Source organism: Vulpes vulpes, chromosome 12, assembly GCF_048418805.1.
Source record: "Vulpes vulpes isolate BD-2025 chromosome 12, VulVul3, whole genome shotgun sequence".
NCBI classification, from domain to species: Eukaryota; Metazoa; Chordata; class Mammalia; order Carnivora; family Canidae; genus Vulpes; species Vulpes vulpes.
The window spans coordinates 146798814-146815787 of NC_132791.1; the positions used below are offsets into that span (position 1 = coordinate 146798814).

The following is a 16974-nucleotide window of genomic DNA, read 5'->3' on the forward strand; positions in this document are numbered from 1 at the left end:
CAGATATAAGATAGGATATAGTGTAGAATCAGCAGTTTGAAAATGCTGGGGGCAAACAGGAAGGAGACTGACTTCTCACCTCAAGCTTGGCCCGAAGAGACAGGGTTCATGGGGAGACCTCACCAGGAACAAAGGAGCTGGCAGGTGTCAGTCCTTCCACTGCTCCCCTCCCCAGCATAAACAATGGCCACCTGCAGGAACCAGCGCAGTGGGAACACTCCTTACCTAGCCTGCTTACACCAAAGTTCCCCCATGTCACCCCATACTTCAGTGGATCCACCCCTCCCAGTAAGTTATACATGCCTCAGTCCTGACACTGTGAGCCCCTCCTCTAGAAGACCAGGGCAAACCCCACCAACACCACATCTCCAGATCTGTGCATTTTGTGGGACCTTAGTTCTGATAGCAGCAGATCTTGTTCAGCAAGCAAACCACCACACACCTTAATGCCCACAATAAGCAAAAAGAGCCTCTGCGGACAACTGGACCGAAGGAAAAAGAGGCCAAGACTCTCCTATGTGTGTTGTATAATACACACAATACACATAGGAGACATTCTCTAAAGCACCAAGCCATGGGGAACAGGAAACACTGCATTGTGGGGAACTATGTCTATTCTTCATAAAGCTATTATCGTTATGAGCAAGAGAAGTAGCTGACTTTCCCAACACACAGAAACAAAGTCAAACAAAATGGGGATGGAAAGACATTTATCATGTAAATGGATGCCAAAAGAAAGCCAGGGTAGCAGTGCTTATATCGGAAAAAACAGACTTTAAAACAAAGACTGTAACGAGAGGCAAAGGACACTGTATAGGAATAAAGGAGACAATCCAATAAGAGGATATAACAATTGTAAATATTTATGCATGCAACATGGGAGCACCCAAATACATAAAACTGTTAATAACAAACATAAGGGAAATAATTGATAGTAATACAGTAATGATAGGGAAATTTTTTTTATGGTAGGGAAATTTAACACCCCATTTATATTGATGGACAGATCATCCAAACAGAAAATCATTAAGGAAACAATCATTTTGAATGACTCATTGGACTAGATGGATTTAACAGACATATTCAGAACATTCTATCCTAAAACATCAGGATACACATTTTTCTCAAGCACACACATTCTTCAAAACAGATCACATATTAGGCCACAAAACAAGTCTCAACCTCAAATTGATAAAACAAGTCTCAACCTCATATTAGACTCACAAAACAAGTCCCAACCTCAACCACAAAACAACCTTACACCTAAGGCTACCTAAGTAGCCAGAAAAAGAACAAACCCAAAACCCAGCAAAAGAAAGGAAATTATAAAGATTAGAGGAGAAATAAGTGATACAGAAACTAAAAACACAATAGAACTGATCAATGAAATCAGGAGCTGGAAAAAAAAAAAAAAGAAATCAGGAGCTGGTTCTTTCAGAAGATCAACAAAGTTGATAAACCCCTAGCAAGATCCATTAAAAAGAGAGAGAGAACAAAATAAACAAAATTACTAATGCAAGAGGAGAAATAACAACCAGCACCACAGAAATACAAACAATTCTAACAATATTATGAAAACTTATATGCCAACAAATTGGGCAACTTAGAAGAAATGGATAAATTCCTAGAAATATATAACCTACCAAAACTAGGTCAGGGAAAAATAGAAAATTTGAACACACCAATTACCAGCAATGATATTGAACCAGTAATCAAAAAACTCCCAAAAAACCTAAGTCCAGGACCTGACGGCTTCATAAGCAAATTCTACCAAACATTTAAGAAAGAGTTAATAATTTTTCTCAAACTATTCCAAAAAACAGAAGAGGAAGGAAAATTTCTAAATTCTTTTTATGAAGCCAGTATCACCCTGACACCAAAACCAGATAAAGACACCACAAAATTAAAAAAAAAAAAAAAAAAAAAAACCAGAGAAAGAGAGAACTACAGGCCAATATCATGACTTTAGATGCAAAAATCTTAAACAAAATAATAGAAAACCAAATCCAATAATATATTTTAAAAATCGTGCAACTCAATCAAGTGGAATTTATTCCCAGATGAAAGAGTGGTTCAATATTCACAAAACAATCACTGTGATATGTCACATCAATAAGAGAAAGGATAAAAACCAGATGATTTCAATAGATGCAGAAAAAGCATTTGACAAAGTACAATATCCATTTATGATAAAAAAAAACTCTGCAAAGTAGGTCTAGAGGGAACATATGTCAACATAATAAAGGCCTTATTTGAAAAGCCCACAGCAAACATCATACTTAATGGGGAAAAACTGAGAGCTTTCCCCCTAAGATCAGGAACAAGACAAGTACGTCCATTCTCATCACTTTTATTCAACATAGTACTGTAAGTCCTAGCCACAGCATTAAGACAACATAATGAAATAAAAGGCATTTAATTTGGTAGGGAGTAAAACCTTCACTAATTGCAAATGGCATGATGCTATATATAGAAAACCTTACAGACTCCACCAAAAAACTACTAGAATTGACAAATGAATTCAGTAAAGTTGGAGGATATAAAATCAACGTACAGAATTCTGTTGCATTCCCTATACAAATAATGAAGCAGCAGAAATTGAAAGTAAAAACAATCCTATTTACAAATGTACCAAATACATTAAATATCTAAAATAAATTTAACCAAAGAGATGAAAGACCTGTATTCTGAAAACTATAAAATACTGATGAAAGAAAGTTAAGACAATGCAAAGAAATGGAAAGACATTCCATGTTCATGGATCGGAAGAACTAATATGTTAAAATGTCCATACTACCCAAAGCAATCTACAGATTTAATGCAAGCCCTACTAAATACCAAAAGCATTTTTCACAGAACTAGAAGAAATAATCCTAAAATTTTTATGGAATCACAAAGGACTTCAAATAGCCAAAGCAATCTTGAAAAAGAAAAACAAAAGTGGAGGTATCACAATTCCAGATTTCAAGTTATATTACAAAGTGATAGTGATTAAAACAGTATGGTACTGGCATAAAAAAACACACACAGATTAACAGAACAGAAAGCCTGGAAATAAAGCCACAATTATATGGCCAATTAATCTTCAAGAGAGGAGGAATGAATATACAATGGAAAAAAGTCTCTTCAATGAATGGTGTTGGGGAAAACCATAGCAACATGCAAAAGAATGAAACTAGACCACTTTATTTCACCATACACAAAAATAAACTCAAAATGGATTAAAGACCTAAATGTGAGGCCTGAAACTATAAAAATCCTTAAAGAGAGCACAGGCAGTAATCTCTCTGACACTGTTCTAAATGGCTCCTGAGGCAAGAGAAATAAAAGCAAAAATAAACTCTTGGGATGACATCAAAATAAAAAGCTTCTGCACAGCAAAGGAAACAAGAAAATTCAAAGACAACCTACAGAATAGAAGAAATTTGCAAATGATATATCTGATAAAGAGTTAGTATCCAAAATATATAAAGAATGGATACAACTCAACACACATACAAAAATAACCCATTTAAGAAATGGGCAGAAGACATGAACAGACATTTCTCTTAAAGAAGACATACATATAGCTAACAGACACAGTGAAAGATGCTCAACATCACTCATCACAGAAATGAGAATCAAAATTACAATGCGATATCACCTTCCACCTGTTATAATAAAAAACACAAGAAACAACAAGTGTTAGCAAGGGTGTGGAGAAAAAGGACATTCCTCTCCCCCACCCCCAACCCTGTACACTGTTAGTGGGAATGCAAACCGGTGCAGCCACTCTGGAAAACAGTATGGAGATTTCTCAAAATACTAAAAATAGAACTACCATATAATCCAGGAATTGTACCTTTGAGTATTACCTGCAAAATACAAAAACACTAAAGGGTTGCATGCAGCCCTATGTTTATTGCAGCATTATTTACAATAGCCAAAGTATGGAAGCAGCCCAAGTGTCCATTGATAGGTGAACAGATAAAGAAGATGTGATGTGTGTATATATATATATATATATATGCAATGGAATATGATTCAACTGTACAAAAGAATGAAATCTTGCCATTTGCAACAATATGGATAGAGCTAGAGTGTATAAAGCTAAGCAATATAAGTCAAAGAAAGACAAATACCATATGACTTCGCTCATTCCATATGTGGAATTTAAGAAAACAAATGAGTAAAGGGAAAAAAAAAGAGAGAGAGAGAGAGAAACCAAGAAACAGACTCTTAACTATAGAAAATAAACTGATGGTTATCAGAGGAGAGGTCAGGGGTGGTAGGAGTGATAGGGGATTAAAAAGTACACTTATCATGATAAAGTGATTAAAAAAATTAAAAAGTCATATGGAAAGTTAAAACATGTTTAAATAAATTTTAAAAAATTTATTGTGCTTCCTCCTGCTTATAAAAGTGCATTTTTTCCTTATAAACAAACAAAAAATTGGAATTGTATAGGACTATATTTTAAAGCTTTCTAAAATTAACAATAGATTATGAAACATGTACCATATGTTCACACAGCATTTTACCTGATTTTTAACATTTGCATTGCATTTCTGGAATAAATATGACATAATTTGTTTACTTAGTCTTATAAATTGTTGGAAATGTAGGCTGTTTCTAGTTTACAGAGCTATAAATTATTTATAAGTTATTTTACACATCTCTGATAATTTCCTTGTTTTTTGTCCCCTGTAAGTATAATTAGCATACAATTAATGTCCTTATCTCAATCATTATTTAGAATGTTAACTAATAAAGGAACAAAGATGGAATCTTATAAAACATGGGGAGGGAATGTTTTCGAGGTTATATTTGTATTAATTCATAATTACCATTCCTTAGATGTAGGTCTGCTGGCACCTAATTATATCATCTTCCAACGTATAGTTTTCTATCTTTTCTACAGGTATGTAAGAGACTTTCTTATATATTACTCTAATATCTGGCGGCAGCATTTTTAGAAAATCTATTTCACCTGTATTTCTAGTACCCTATCATAAAAGCATAATGAGGCATCAATTTTTCCAAGTGAATTCACACAGGTTTTTTTTCTAAGGTTATTAGAGACAGATGAGGCAAACAGTTGCTCCAAGGAAATCAAAGTGGAAGCATTGCTCCCACAGATAGGACAGAGCTGAGAAGCAGCTGATGTGCTAAGAAATAAGAAAGAATCAGAACTGATCATTATAAGACTCCCACGATTATATCATCATATATTGCTAACATGATATATACTTTCAGCTTAAGCCACCGAGAATAACCGGAAAGAGAAAAGGGCAAAGTAAAATTGACACTGTAACGGCACAATTACTTCTGAATATAATACTTTTTATGTTAATAGTTGATTGGTTTAAACGTTAGCATAACAGTGCCTGTAATTATGATCGTGTTTATGATTCAACAAGCCACGGTGAAGAACAGAGGCATTTCCTTGAGTCCCATAGTCAGGTGTGCTTTGGTGTAAACCATAACTCAGTAGCTTTTCTGTAAAGAGCCCAACAGTAAATATTTAATCTTGTGAGCCATATAGTCTCCGTTGTATTTATTCACCTCTACCACTGTGGCACAACAGCACCATGAACAGTATATAAATGAATGGACATGGCTGTATTCCAATAAAACTTTATTTAGAAAACAAAAAGTGGGCTGGATTTTGTCTATAGCTCATTGACCACTAGTGTAAACACTGAGAGGTAAATATCTAGTGCAAATGATTTCTTGAACATGTCCTAAAATTCCAAGTGAGCAAGGAATACTGTGTAGATGAATGCAATTTTATTTTCCTATAATATTATAGGAATCACAATTTCATATTCAGTGAACTCAATATATGGTTGAACCAATTTTTCTAGATATCAAAACCTGAGAATCAGGGCAGCCTGGGTGGCTCAGCAGTTTAGTGCTGCCTTTGGCCCAGGGCCTGATCCTGGAGACCCAGAATCGAGTCCTGCGTTGGGCTCCCTGCATGGAGCCTGCTTCTCCATCTGCCTATGTCTGCCTCCCTCTCTCTCTCTCTCTCTCTCTCTGTGTCTCTCATGAATAAATAAATAAAATCTTTTTTTTTTAATTTTTATTTATTTATGATAGTCACAGAGAGAGAGAGAGAGAAAGAGGCAGAGACATAGGCAGAGTGAGAAGCAGGCTCCATGCACCGGGAGCCCGACATGGGATTCGATCCCGGGTCTCCAGGATCGCACCCTGGGCCAAAGGCAGGCGTTAAACCACTGCGCCACCCAGGGATCCCCTAAATAAATAAAATCTTAAAAAAAAACAACCTGGGGATCATTTACCTGTGCATAATCACCAAAAGGTTGAGAATAAGAAATGCACTTTTCCAATGTGTGTTGTGATTCATTTCCCTGAGAGATTGCATCCAGAATATTGCTTGTAATTCCAGTCTTCTGTAGAGTGCTTTTACTTGCTGGGGCTAAAGGCAAAAATCAATACTATTTTTAGCCAAAAGTTGTTTTGTTATAAATTATAAACAAAATATAAAACTTGTTATTAATTCAACATATTCCCAAGCAGAACACAAATTTTCATTGCCAGTATATATCTATATTTTTTATCCCCAGGAGAAGAATATATAGTATATGATGTTGTCTTGTACATTGAAAGCAAATGAAAATGGAAGTTTGCTCTGTGGATAAATAATTCTAATGGAAACATTTTTAAGATATATATCTAATCTCTAAAAGAAGGCAAACAAAATGTAAACTAATCATTATTGTTAATGCAATAGTTGTAACTGTCAATTTTTAGACCAGATAAAAATGCAGTAGGTATACAAGAAGCACATTAAATTTTTTTCCTGGCTCTTATAAAAAATACAAATTAATGTCTAGGTTCAAGAGGATACTTCATAAAATACAGAGAATTTATACTAAAATCTTTCTTTTCTTTCAATTCTATTCTTTTTTCCCAGAGGTAACAGTTTAGAACTTATTTTCCCAGATTTACTGTGTGTATTTACACATTACACATGTACACATAAGAATATATAGCTTGAGGGGTGCCTGGGTAGCTCAATCAGTTAAGCATCACCTTTGGCTGAGGTCATAATCCCAGGGTTCTGGGATTGAGCCCCATGTTAGGTTCCCTGCTCAGCAGGGAGTCTGTTTCTCCATTTCCCTCCTCCCCTTCCCCTGCTCGTGCTTGCTTGCTCTCTCTCTCAAATAAATAAATAAATAAATAAATAAATAAATAAATAAAATCTTTTTTAAAAAAGTATAGCTTAAAGGAAACACAAATGGAATCATTTTGCAAGCATTTGCTTTTTCCACGTAGTTTGCCTTTTGATAATTTCATATTAGTACATGTAGCTCTCCCTCAACTATAAAAAAAGCTATATTGTATTCCATTTTATGATAAACTATTTTTCACTTAACCATCCCCCTATTGATGAACATTAAGGCACTTTTCAATTACACTGTTGACAACCAACATTGTAGTGAATATCCTAGTAACTAAAACATACCACGTTGGTGATTTTCCCTTAAAACTATATTTAATAATTAATTTACCCTAATTGAAGGCCTGAGAAGGTCTTCCAAAAAAGTAAATATGAGTTCAATTTCTGCCAATTATTATTAGTTCACGTATTTTGGGGGTAGTTTGCAAATCTTCTGGATATATGAGATACTTAGAGGTTTAAACCTCTATTTTAGCAATGTGATTCTATATGTATTGTAAAACATTATAGTTTTGCTAATAATTCCCTTGCCCAATTATTTTCTATTGTGATTTAATAAATTAATTATATTCTTAATAAAATATTACAAAAGATGTTTTCCTTAGATAATTAGAATATAATTTAAGTGTCTTAATTTTAGTTATTCTTTAATTTAAAAAGCAGGGTCATAATTTAGGCTTTCATAGCCAATAAGTATTACTGGCTTCTACTCAATTAAAAGTTAAAGGATAACTGATTATGGAACATTTTCAATAAGAGTCCAAAATATTAATACTGAGCTCTCACTACTTACATGATAAGCACACACTGGGTAACACACTTGCCAAGTTCAAGTATGGATTTTTACTGAGCCGTATTTCTTTTGGTGGCTCTCCCAATAGTGAAGTCTGATTCTTGGAGGCAGCCTATTTATCAAAAACAAAACAATAGGTGTTTAATCAGAGGTACAAGAGAATAAAACTGCAGAAAGAGTAGAGAAATACTTGTTCTTCAATAAATCTAGTCTAGTGTAATAAAAATTTGTGGAACCTAATGCTTGAAAACATAAAGTTATGGACTATTTCTGGATATTAATTAAAATTATCACATTACTTACTATTATTTTTTAATTAGTTTTAAGAAACTATTCTAGAACCATAGAACTTTAGAACTGAAAGAGAATTAAAGGTCTTCCTGTAAATCCTTCCCATTTGAACTAGGAGAGAATTCAACTTCACAAGAAAAAACAAATCCCGTACCTTATTTCCAGAAATACTGCTATCCACATTTTCCTATTAAGATTTTTATTTTATAGGGATGCTTTGGTGGCTCAGCGGTTTAGCGCCTGACTTTGGCCCAGGGCATGATCCTAGGGTTCCTGGATTGAGTCCTGCATCGGGCTCCCTCTACCTCTGCCCCTCTCTCTCTCTCTCTCTCTGTGTCTCTCATGAATAAATAATAAAATTTTTTAAAAATAGATTTTTATTTTATAGCACATGCTACAGCCAAATGATAAAGAAAAGCTTACTTATTTCTGGTTCTAAAAATACTACCAAACAAAATAAGTGAATTTAATAAAATCCAAATCCACATTTAGATAACCCTAAAAATTCACATTTCTTGAAAATATATCAGTAAATTTTGTATAACTAAGTGTAAGGGTTCTAATGTTTGACAGAAGGATAGGGCTGGTTCTTCAGATTATTTCATTTTGTTTTCACAGAATTTTTTTACTTTTTACTCTCTTTTGGCAAAAATTTTTAAATAAGATAATTCGAGTTACTATGATTAGAGCTAGCTGCTAAGTTTTCATTTCAAATTAATTTTTATTTTGTTCCCTGAACAGAACAAAGGATGTGTAATCTCAAGTGCTTATTTCTATACTTGAGAGCCACAGTTCCTTTTATTTCTCCCTTATCTGGCCAAAATTATTGTATTTGGATTGATCTGTCTTGTACATCTTCATGTAGAAGTCCAGATTTGCTTGTGATATGTAAATCACAGATGCAGATGTATTTATCTGTACAAGTGTGCTTACTGAATGTTGTTTACCATGCTCCAGACACTGTGCTAAGCACTAATAATACTAAAATGAGTAAGACAGAAATACTACCATTAAGAAATTCACAGTCAAGTATATGATAGCTCAAAAGAAGTCTAAGACAGAACCATAAGATTCTAGGTAAGAGCTAAAATCATTACATATTTGTTAAGAAGAGTATATAGCATGAGGAAAGACAGTGGTGCCCTAGGAAGAATTCAGTGATTGAATAAAGGTAGCCAACATAGTACTCTCAGATTTTGTTTCTCAAGTACTTAGATTGCCAAGGAAATCATATTCTATCCTATCAGGGGTTCTCAACTCAAGCTATGAAAGAGAATCACTTATAAAATATTTTAAAATACAGTGTGCCAACCAAAAAAAAAAAAAAGCACTCTGGATCATATGGCTTCACTGGGTAATTCAACAAAACCTCTTTATTTATTGATAAATTTAAAATCAATTAATTAACATATAGTGTATTAGTTTTAGAGGTAGAGTCTAGTGATTCATTAGTTGCATAACAGTGCTCATTCCATCATGTGCCCTCCTTAATGCCCTTTACCCAATTGCTCCATTCCCCTACCCTCTTCTCCTCCAGTAACCCTCAGTTTGTTTCCTATAGTTAAGAGTCTCTTGTGGTTTGTCTCCCTCTCTGATTTCATCTTATTTTATTTTTCCTTTCCTTCTCCTATGTTTATCTGCTTTATTTCTTAAATTCCACAAATGAGTGAAATCATAACTGTCTTTCTTGACTTTTTTCCCTTAGCATAATACCCTCTAATTCTATCCATGTCATTGCAAATGGCAAGATTTCATTCTTTTTTGATGGTTGTGTAATATTCCTCAGTGTGTGTGTGTGTGTGTGTGTGTGTGTGTGTGTGTGTGTGTATACACATACCACACTTTATCCATTCATCTGTTGATGGACATCTGAGCTCTTTCCATATTTTGGTTATTGTGGACATTGCTGCTATAAAGATTGGGGTGTATGTGCCCCTTTAAATCACTATTCAACAAAATTTAAAGAAAAACTAACACCAATTCTTCTCAAACTCTTCCACAAGACTGATGGAGAATACTTCCAGCATTGTCCTGGTACTAAAGCCAGATAGACACCAAAAGGAAAGAGAACTACAGACCAGTACACCTTATAAATATTGGTGCTAAAACCACCAACAAAACACTAGCAAAACAAATTCAGTAGATTATTAAAAGGATTATGCACCATAACCAACTGGGATTTATTCCTAGAATGCAAGGATGATTTAACATACAAAAATCATTCAACATAAAATACTACATTAACAGAATGGAGAAAAAAAGCACATAATCACCTCCATTAGACAAAATTCAACATGCTTCCATGATTAAAATTCAATACATGCAGGGCACCTAGGTAGCTCAGTTGGTTAAGCATCCGCCTTCAGCTCAGTTCATGATCTCAGGGTCCTGGAATTGAGCCCCACACATCAGCTCCCTGCTGATGGGGGCCTGCTTCTCCCTCCCCTTCTGCTGCTCTTCCTGCTTGTGTGCTCTCATAGATAGATAGATTAGATAGATAGATAGATAGATAGATAGATAGATAGATAGATAGATACATACATACATACATACATACTTAAAAAAATTCAGGGTGCCTGGGTCACTTGGTTGGTTAAGCATCTGTATTCAGCTAAGGGTCATGATCCCAGGGTCCTGGTATGGAGTCCTGCATCAGGCTCCCTGCTCAGTAGGGAGCCTGCTTCTCCCTCTCCTGCTGCAGCTCCTCCTGCTTGTGCTCTCTATGTGCCAAATAAATAAAATCTTTTAAAAAAAGAAAAATCAAAAAATAAAATTCAAACACACCCAGGAAAGTAGGAATAGAAGAAAGCTACCTTAATATAACAAAAGTTATATATGAAAGCTCAACATCAAAAAAAAAAAAAAAAAAAAAAAAAAAAAAAAAAAAGAAAGCTCAACATCATACTCAATAGTGAAAGACTGAAATTTTTTCCTCTAACATCAAGAACAAGACAAAACTGTCTGCTTTCACACTTCTATTTAACATAATATTGGAAGTTCTAGTCAGAGCAATTAAGTAGAAAAAAGAAATAAAAGACATCCAAACTAGAGTAGAAGAAGAAAGTGATTTCTGCTTGCAGAAGCATGAAAACCCTAAATATTACACATACACAGACAGAAACTATTAGAATAAATGAATTCAGCAAAGTTGCAGGATATGAAATCAACATATGAAAATCAGTTGCATTTCTACACATTAACAATGAACAATCAAAAAAGAAAATTAAGAAAACAATTCCATTTGCAATAGTCAAAAAGAAAAAATACTTAAGAATTAACTGAAGCAAGGAATAAAACTACTTGTTCACTAAAAACTATACAACATGGCTGAAAGTGAAATCTCAATAAAGTGAGGGATTAAGCCATGATATATCTAAAACTGCACTGTCCAACATGGTAGCTACTAGCTACACATGACTACCGAGCATAAGAAATGTGGATAGTTTAAACTGAGATGTATGCAGAATGTAAAATATATACTAAATCTCAAACAGTACCAAAGAATATAAAATATCTTAATAGTTTAGTATATATCGCATTTTAAAGTAACATTTTGAACATACTGTATTAAATATTAAAAATTTTAAAAACAGGGGTACCTGGGTGGCTCAGTTGGTTAAACATCCAACTCTTGATTTCATCCCAGGTCATGATCTTGGGGTCCTAGGATCGAGCCCCGTGTGGAGCTCTGCCCTCAGCATGGCGTCTGCTTGAGATTCTCTCTTTCCTTCTCCATCTGCCTCCCCCTGCCAGCTCTCTCTCCAAAATAAATTAATTAATTTTTAAAAAATGTTTTATTACTTTTAGAGATTTTATTTATTCATGAGAGACAGAGAGAGAGAGAGAGAGAGAGAGGCAGAGACATAGGCAGAGGGAAAAGCAGGCTCCCTACAGGGAGCCCAAAGCAGGACTCGATCCCAGGACTCTGGAATCATGCCTTGAGCCAAAGGCAGATGCCCAACCACTGAGCCACCCAGGCGTCTCCCCCCGCCCCAAATTTTTTTGAGCACTGCTAGAATAAGAGACATAAATAAATGGAAAGACATCCTATGTTCACGGATTAGAAGATGTACTGTTAAAATGTCGATATTAACCAGAGTGACTGAGAGATTCAATATAGTCCTTATCAAGATTCCACTTTTTTTTTTTTGCAGGAAAAGAAAAATCCACACTAAAATTCATATGGAGTTTCAAGGGACCCCAAATAGTCAAAACAAGGTTGAAAATAAGGTGAAAAATAAGAACATGAATGGAAGGCTCATACTTTGTGATTTCAAGCTTATTACAAAGCTACACTAATCTCAACAGGGTAGTACTAGCATAAAGACAGACATACAGACAAATGGAATAGAATAGAAAACCCAGAAGTAAGTCTCTACATATATGGTTAAATGATTTTTTTTTTTGGTTAAATGATTTTTGACAAAAGTGTCAAGATTATTCAATGGGGAAAGGACAGTCTTTTCACTAAAGTGCTGGGAAATCTGGATATTGCATGTGAAATAATAAAGTGGATCCTCACTTTATACCATATACAAAAATTAATTCAAAGATTAAAGACATAAATGCAAGACATAAAATTATAAAACTCTTAAAAGCTTAGGTGGAATGCTTCATAATATTGAATTTACCAATGCTTTTTTGGGTCTGACACCAGAAGCAGAAGCAGAAAGAAAGAAAAAGAGACACAGACAGACAAAGAATAAACAGATATGTTGGGCCACTAAACAAGTCAGAACAAATTTCAGGATACTGAAATAATATCAAGTCTTGTTCTGACCACAATAGTATGAAACTAGAAATCAGTAACAGGAGGGAAACTGGAAAATTCACAGATATACAGAAATTAAACAATACACTCCTGAATAATGACTAGCTCCAAGAAGAAGAGAAGTTAAAAAGTATCTTGAGACCAATGAAAATGGAAAGTATAGATACCAAAACTTACGGAATACAGCAAAAGTAGTTCTAAGAGGGAAGTTTATAGCGATGCCTACATGAAGAAAAAAAGATCTCAAACGTTACACATCAATGAACTAGAAAAAGAACAAACCCAGCCCACAATTAGGCAGAAAATAATAAAGATTAGAACAGAAATAAAAGAGACTGGGAAGATCCATGAAACTGTTGGGGTTTTGAAGAGATAAAATAGAGAAACTTTTAAATAGACTAACCAAAAGAAAGAGAGAGGACTCGAATAGTTACAAATGCAAGAGGAGACATTAAAACTGATAGCACAGAAATATAGAAGATCCTGAGACTATTACCAAGAAATATATGCCAAGAAACTGGATGATCCAGAAAAAAAAATGGGTAAATTTCTCGAAACTTACAACCTACCAAAACCAAATCATAAAGAAATAGAAAATCTTATCAGACCAATAATGGGGTAACGAGTAATCCTAAACCTCCTAACAATGAAAATATCAGGACCAGGTGGCTTCACTGGTGAATTCTACCAGACATTAAAAAAAAAAAAAAAAATTGGAGGATCCCTGGGTGGCTCAGCAGTTTGGTGTCTGCCTTTGGCCCAGGGCGCAATCCTGGAGTCCTGGGATCGAGTCCCGCATCAGGCTCCCAGCATGGAGCCTGCTTCTCCCTCTGCCTGTGTCTCTGCCTCTCTCTCTCTCTCTATCATGAATAAATAAATCTTTTAAAAAAATTAATGCCATTTCTCCTGAAACTCTTCCAAAAAAATTGAAGAGGAGGGAATACTTCCTAATTTATTTAATGAAGCCAGCATTACCTTCATACCAAAGCTAGACAAGAACACTACAAGAAAATAAAATTACAGGCCAGTATCCCTGATAAACATAGATGCAAAAACTTCAACAAAATACTAGCAATCAGAGTTTTTTTTTTTTAATTTTTAAAATTTATTTATGATAGGCACACAGTGAGAGAGAGAGAGGCAGAGATACAGGCAGAGGGAGAAGCAGGCTCCATGCACCGGGAGCCCGATGTGGGATTCGATCCCGGGTCTCCAGGATCGCGCCCTGGGCCAAAGGCAGGCGCCAAACCGCTGCGCCACCCAGGGATCCCAAGCAATCAGAGTTTAACAATACATTAAAAGACTGTACACCATGACCAAATGAGATAGACAGCTTAGAATTAAACAAACATGTATGTGGCCAACAAATCCTTGACAAGGGAGTCAAGAATCCACAATGGGGAAAGGATAGTCTCTTTAATAAATGGTGTTGGAAAAATTGGACATCCACACACTAAAAAAATGAGACTGGATCATGATCTTACATCATACATCAGAATTCACTCAAATTGGATCGAAGACTTAAATGTAGTAACTGAAGCCATAAAACCCCTAGAAGAAAATATAGGGGAAAAGCTTTTTGACATCAGTCTTAGCAATGATTTTTTGGGCATGACACCAAAAGTATAGGCAACAAAAACAAAAGTAAACAACTGAGACTACATCAAACTAAAAAGTTTCCATACAGCAAAGGAAACCATCAACAAAAGGAAAACACAATCTACTCAATGGAAGAAAAAGGATATAGCCATAATAGGGAACAGTATCAAAGTTCCTAAAATAATGAAAAATAGAACTACCATATGATTCAGTGATTTATGAATATATTCACAGGGAATGAAATCTCTATCTCAAAGAGATGGTGCATATTGTAGCACTATTCCCAACAGCCAAGATACAAAAACATCAGTGTTCTTTGATGGATGAATAAAGAAAATGTGTGTATATAATCAGCCTTAAGAAAGAAGAAAATCTTGCTGTTTGTGATAACATGGTTAGCCCTTGAGGGCGTTATGCTACATGAAAAAAGTTAGAGAAAAACAAATACCATATAATCTCACTCCTATGTATAAGCAAACCTCGCTGCCCCCCAAACCAAGTTCATAGATACAGGTATAAACTTCCAGTTATGAAATAAATAAATCATGGGGATGTACAGCACAGCAACAATAGTTAATACCATGTCGTATTTGAAAGTAGCTGAGAGAGTAGATCTTAGAAGTTGTCATCACAAGAAAAAAAATGATAACTATGTATGGTAATGGATGTTAACTAGACTTATTGTGATGATCATTTTGTAATACATTCAAATGTCAAATCTTTATGTAATATCCTCGAACCTAATATAATGCTATATATCTATTATACCTTAATAAAAAATTTTTTTAAATGTAGGTCTAAAAATCTAAAACCAAATTAAACCAATTATGTTCAGCAAAGTCAAAAATCTTGGAAACCTACTTTGAAGAGTACCTGGTCCAAATTCCTATTGTCAGAAAGAGGAATTATTTCTACAACAATCTGTACCAATGCTCACCTGGGGTCCACTTAATTGTTTCAGCTTTTTCTTTGTTGGAAAGCTTTGACTGTTGTTTGTTATATTAAGCCTAAATTTGCTTTATTGTATGTCATACTTATTGGACTAGCTGTGACTACTGGTGAAACACAAAATACCATGTAACTAGCCTGAGAGTATATACATTTTTTAATATATATCCAGCTGATCCTCCCTTTCTGAGTTACATGTATCCATATCCCTCAGTTCTTTCCAAAGAACTTGTTTTCCAGGCCCTGGGCCACTTTGGTTGTTTTCTTCCTGAGACTCTGCTCATTATGTGAATCACCTCAAATCAAGCTTTCCCAAAAATCTGGTGCTTTCTGTGCAAAAAGACACAGTATATTCATACAGGAGTTCTATGTGTTTAAGTTCCCTCAATAACCCAAGAAATTAATACTGCAGATAAATTTTTAAAATTTATTCTAGAAGAATTGCCTTAGCTTTCTCAATGAACTATGGTAGATACCATTCTATCTATACCTGCTGCTATGACTTGCTGACAATGAAACCTCCTTCAAATTCAATATTATTATTATTTTGACATTTGAATACAGCCAACTACATGAATTTTTTTCCTCACATGCTACTTATAACATGAGTCTTATACCACATACAAACCAAATAGTATTTCAGGGTATGAATAAAAACTAAATGTACTTTATTCTACCTATCAATTATAACATTTACAAATGTCACTGGTCTAAGAACCAATAACATAATTGGGTAAAATCTTCCAGAATTAAAACAGAAGATTCTTTTGAGTAGACCAGAGTTTAATAAATGACTTTGACATTTTTAAGATAAAAATTGGTTCTGCCTTCCAATATTAAAGTAACACCCTACTTAGTTATACAATATACCTTTAAAGTAAAAAAACATTATTTTGAAGATCACTATTAACTTAGAAAGTCTCATATAATAGCATATAACTAGATAAGTATTAATGATACTCTTAAGCTTTTCTAAGCCAGAAAATTTTGAACTCAGTTTATATTTAATTTCTAAAATAATCAAGCATTGGGCACCTGGGTGACTTAGTCAGTCTGCCCTCGACTCAAGTCATGATTCCAGGGTCCTGGGATTGAGCACTGAGTTGTGGTGGGCTCTCTGTTCAGCAGGGAGTCTGCTTCTCCTTTTTCCAATCACTCTGCCCCTTTTCTGTCCATCCACACCTCCCACTCATGCTCATTTGCTTACTCTCTCTCTCTCTCAAATAAATAATATTTTTTTAAATCAAGTTTTTTAGTATCTCAAACTTTGCAGAAAAGCAAATATCTATAATAAATAATTTATATGTATTTTACAGTAACAGATTTTTAAAAACCCATTTTACTCAAATTAAAATGATTTTATTTACAAATTGTAAGTAATGAAGC

The 16974-nt window shown here is 34.5% G+C and overlaps 1 protein-coding gene across 1 annotated transcript in view; it reads right to left on the reverse strand.

Moving 5' to 3' along the window:
• The window catches only part of RAVER2 (ribonucleoprotein, PTB binding 2), an 85641-nt gene that overhangs the window by 22137 nt on the left and 46530 nt on the right, over window positions 1–16974 (reverse strand). Inside the window, exons 10-11 of the mRNA XM_025983263.2 lie at window positions 7980–8091; window positions 6285–6421 (exon numbers count right to left, since the gene is read on the reverse strand). Coding sequence (XP_025839048.2) covers window positions 6285–6421; window positions 7980–8091 — 249 coding nt within the window. The remainder of the gene's footprint in view (window positions 1–6284; window positions 6422–7979; window positions 8092–16974) is intronic.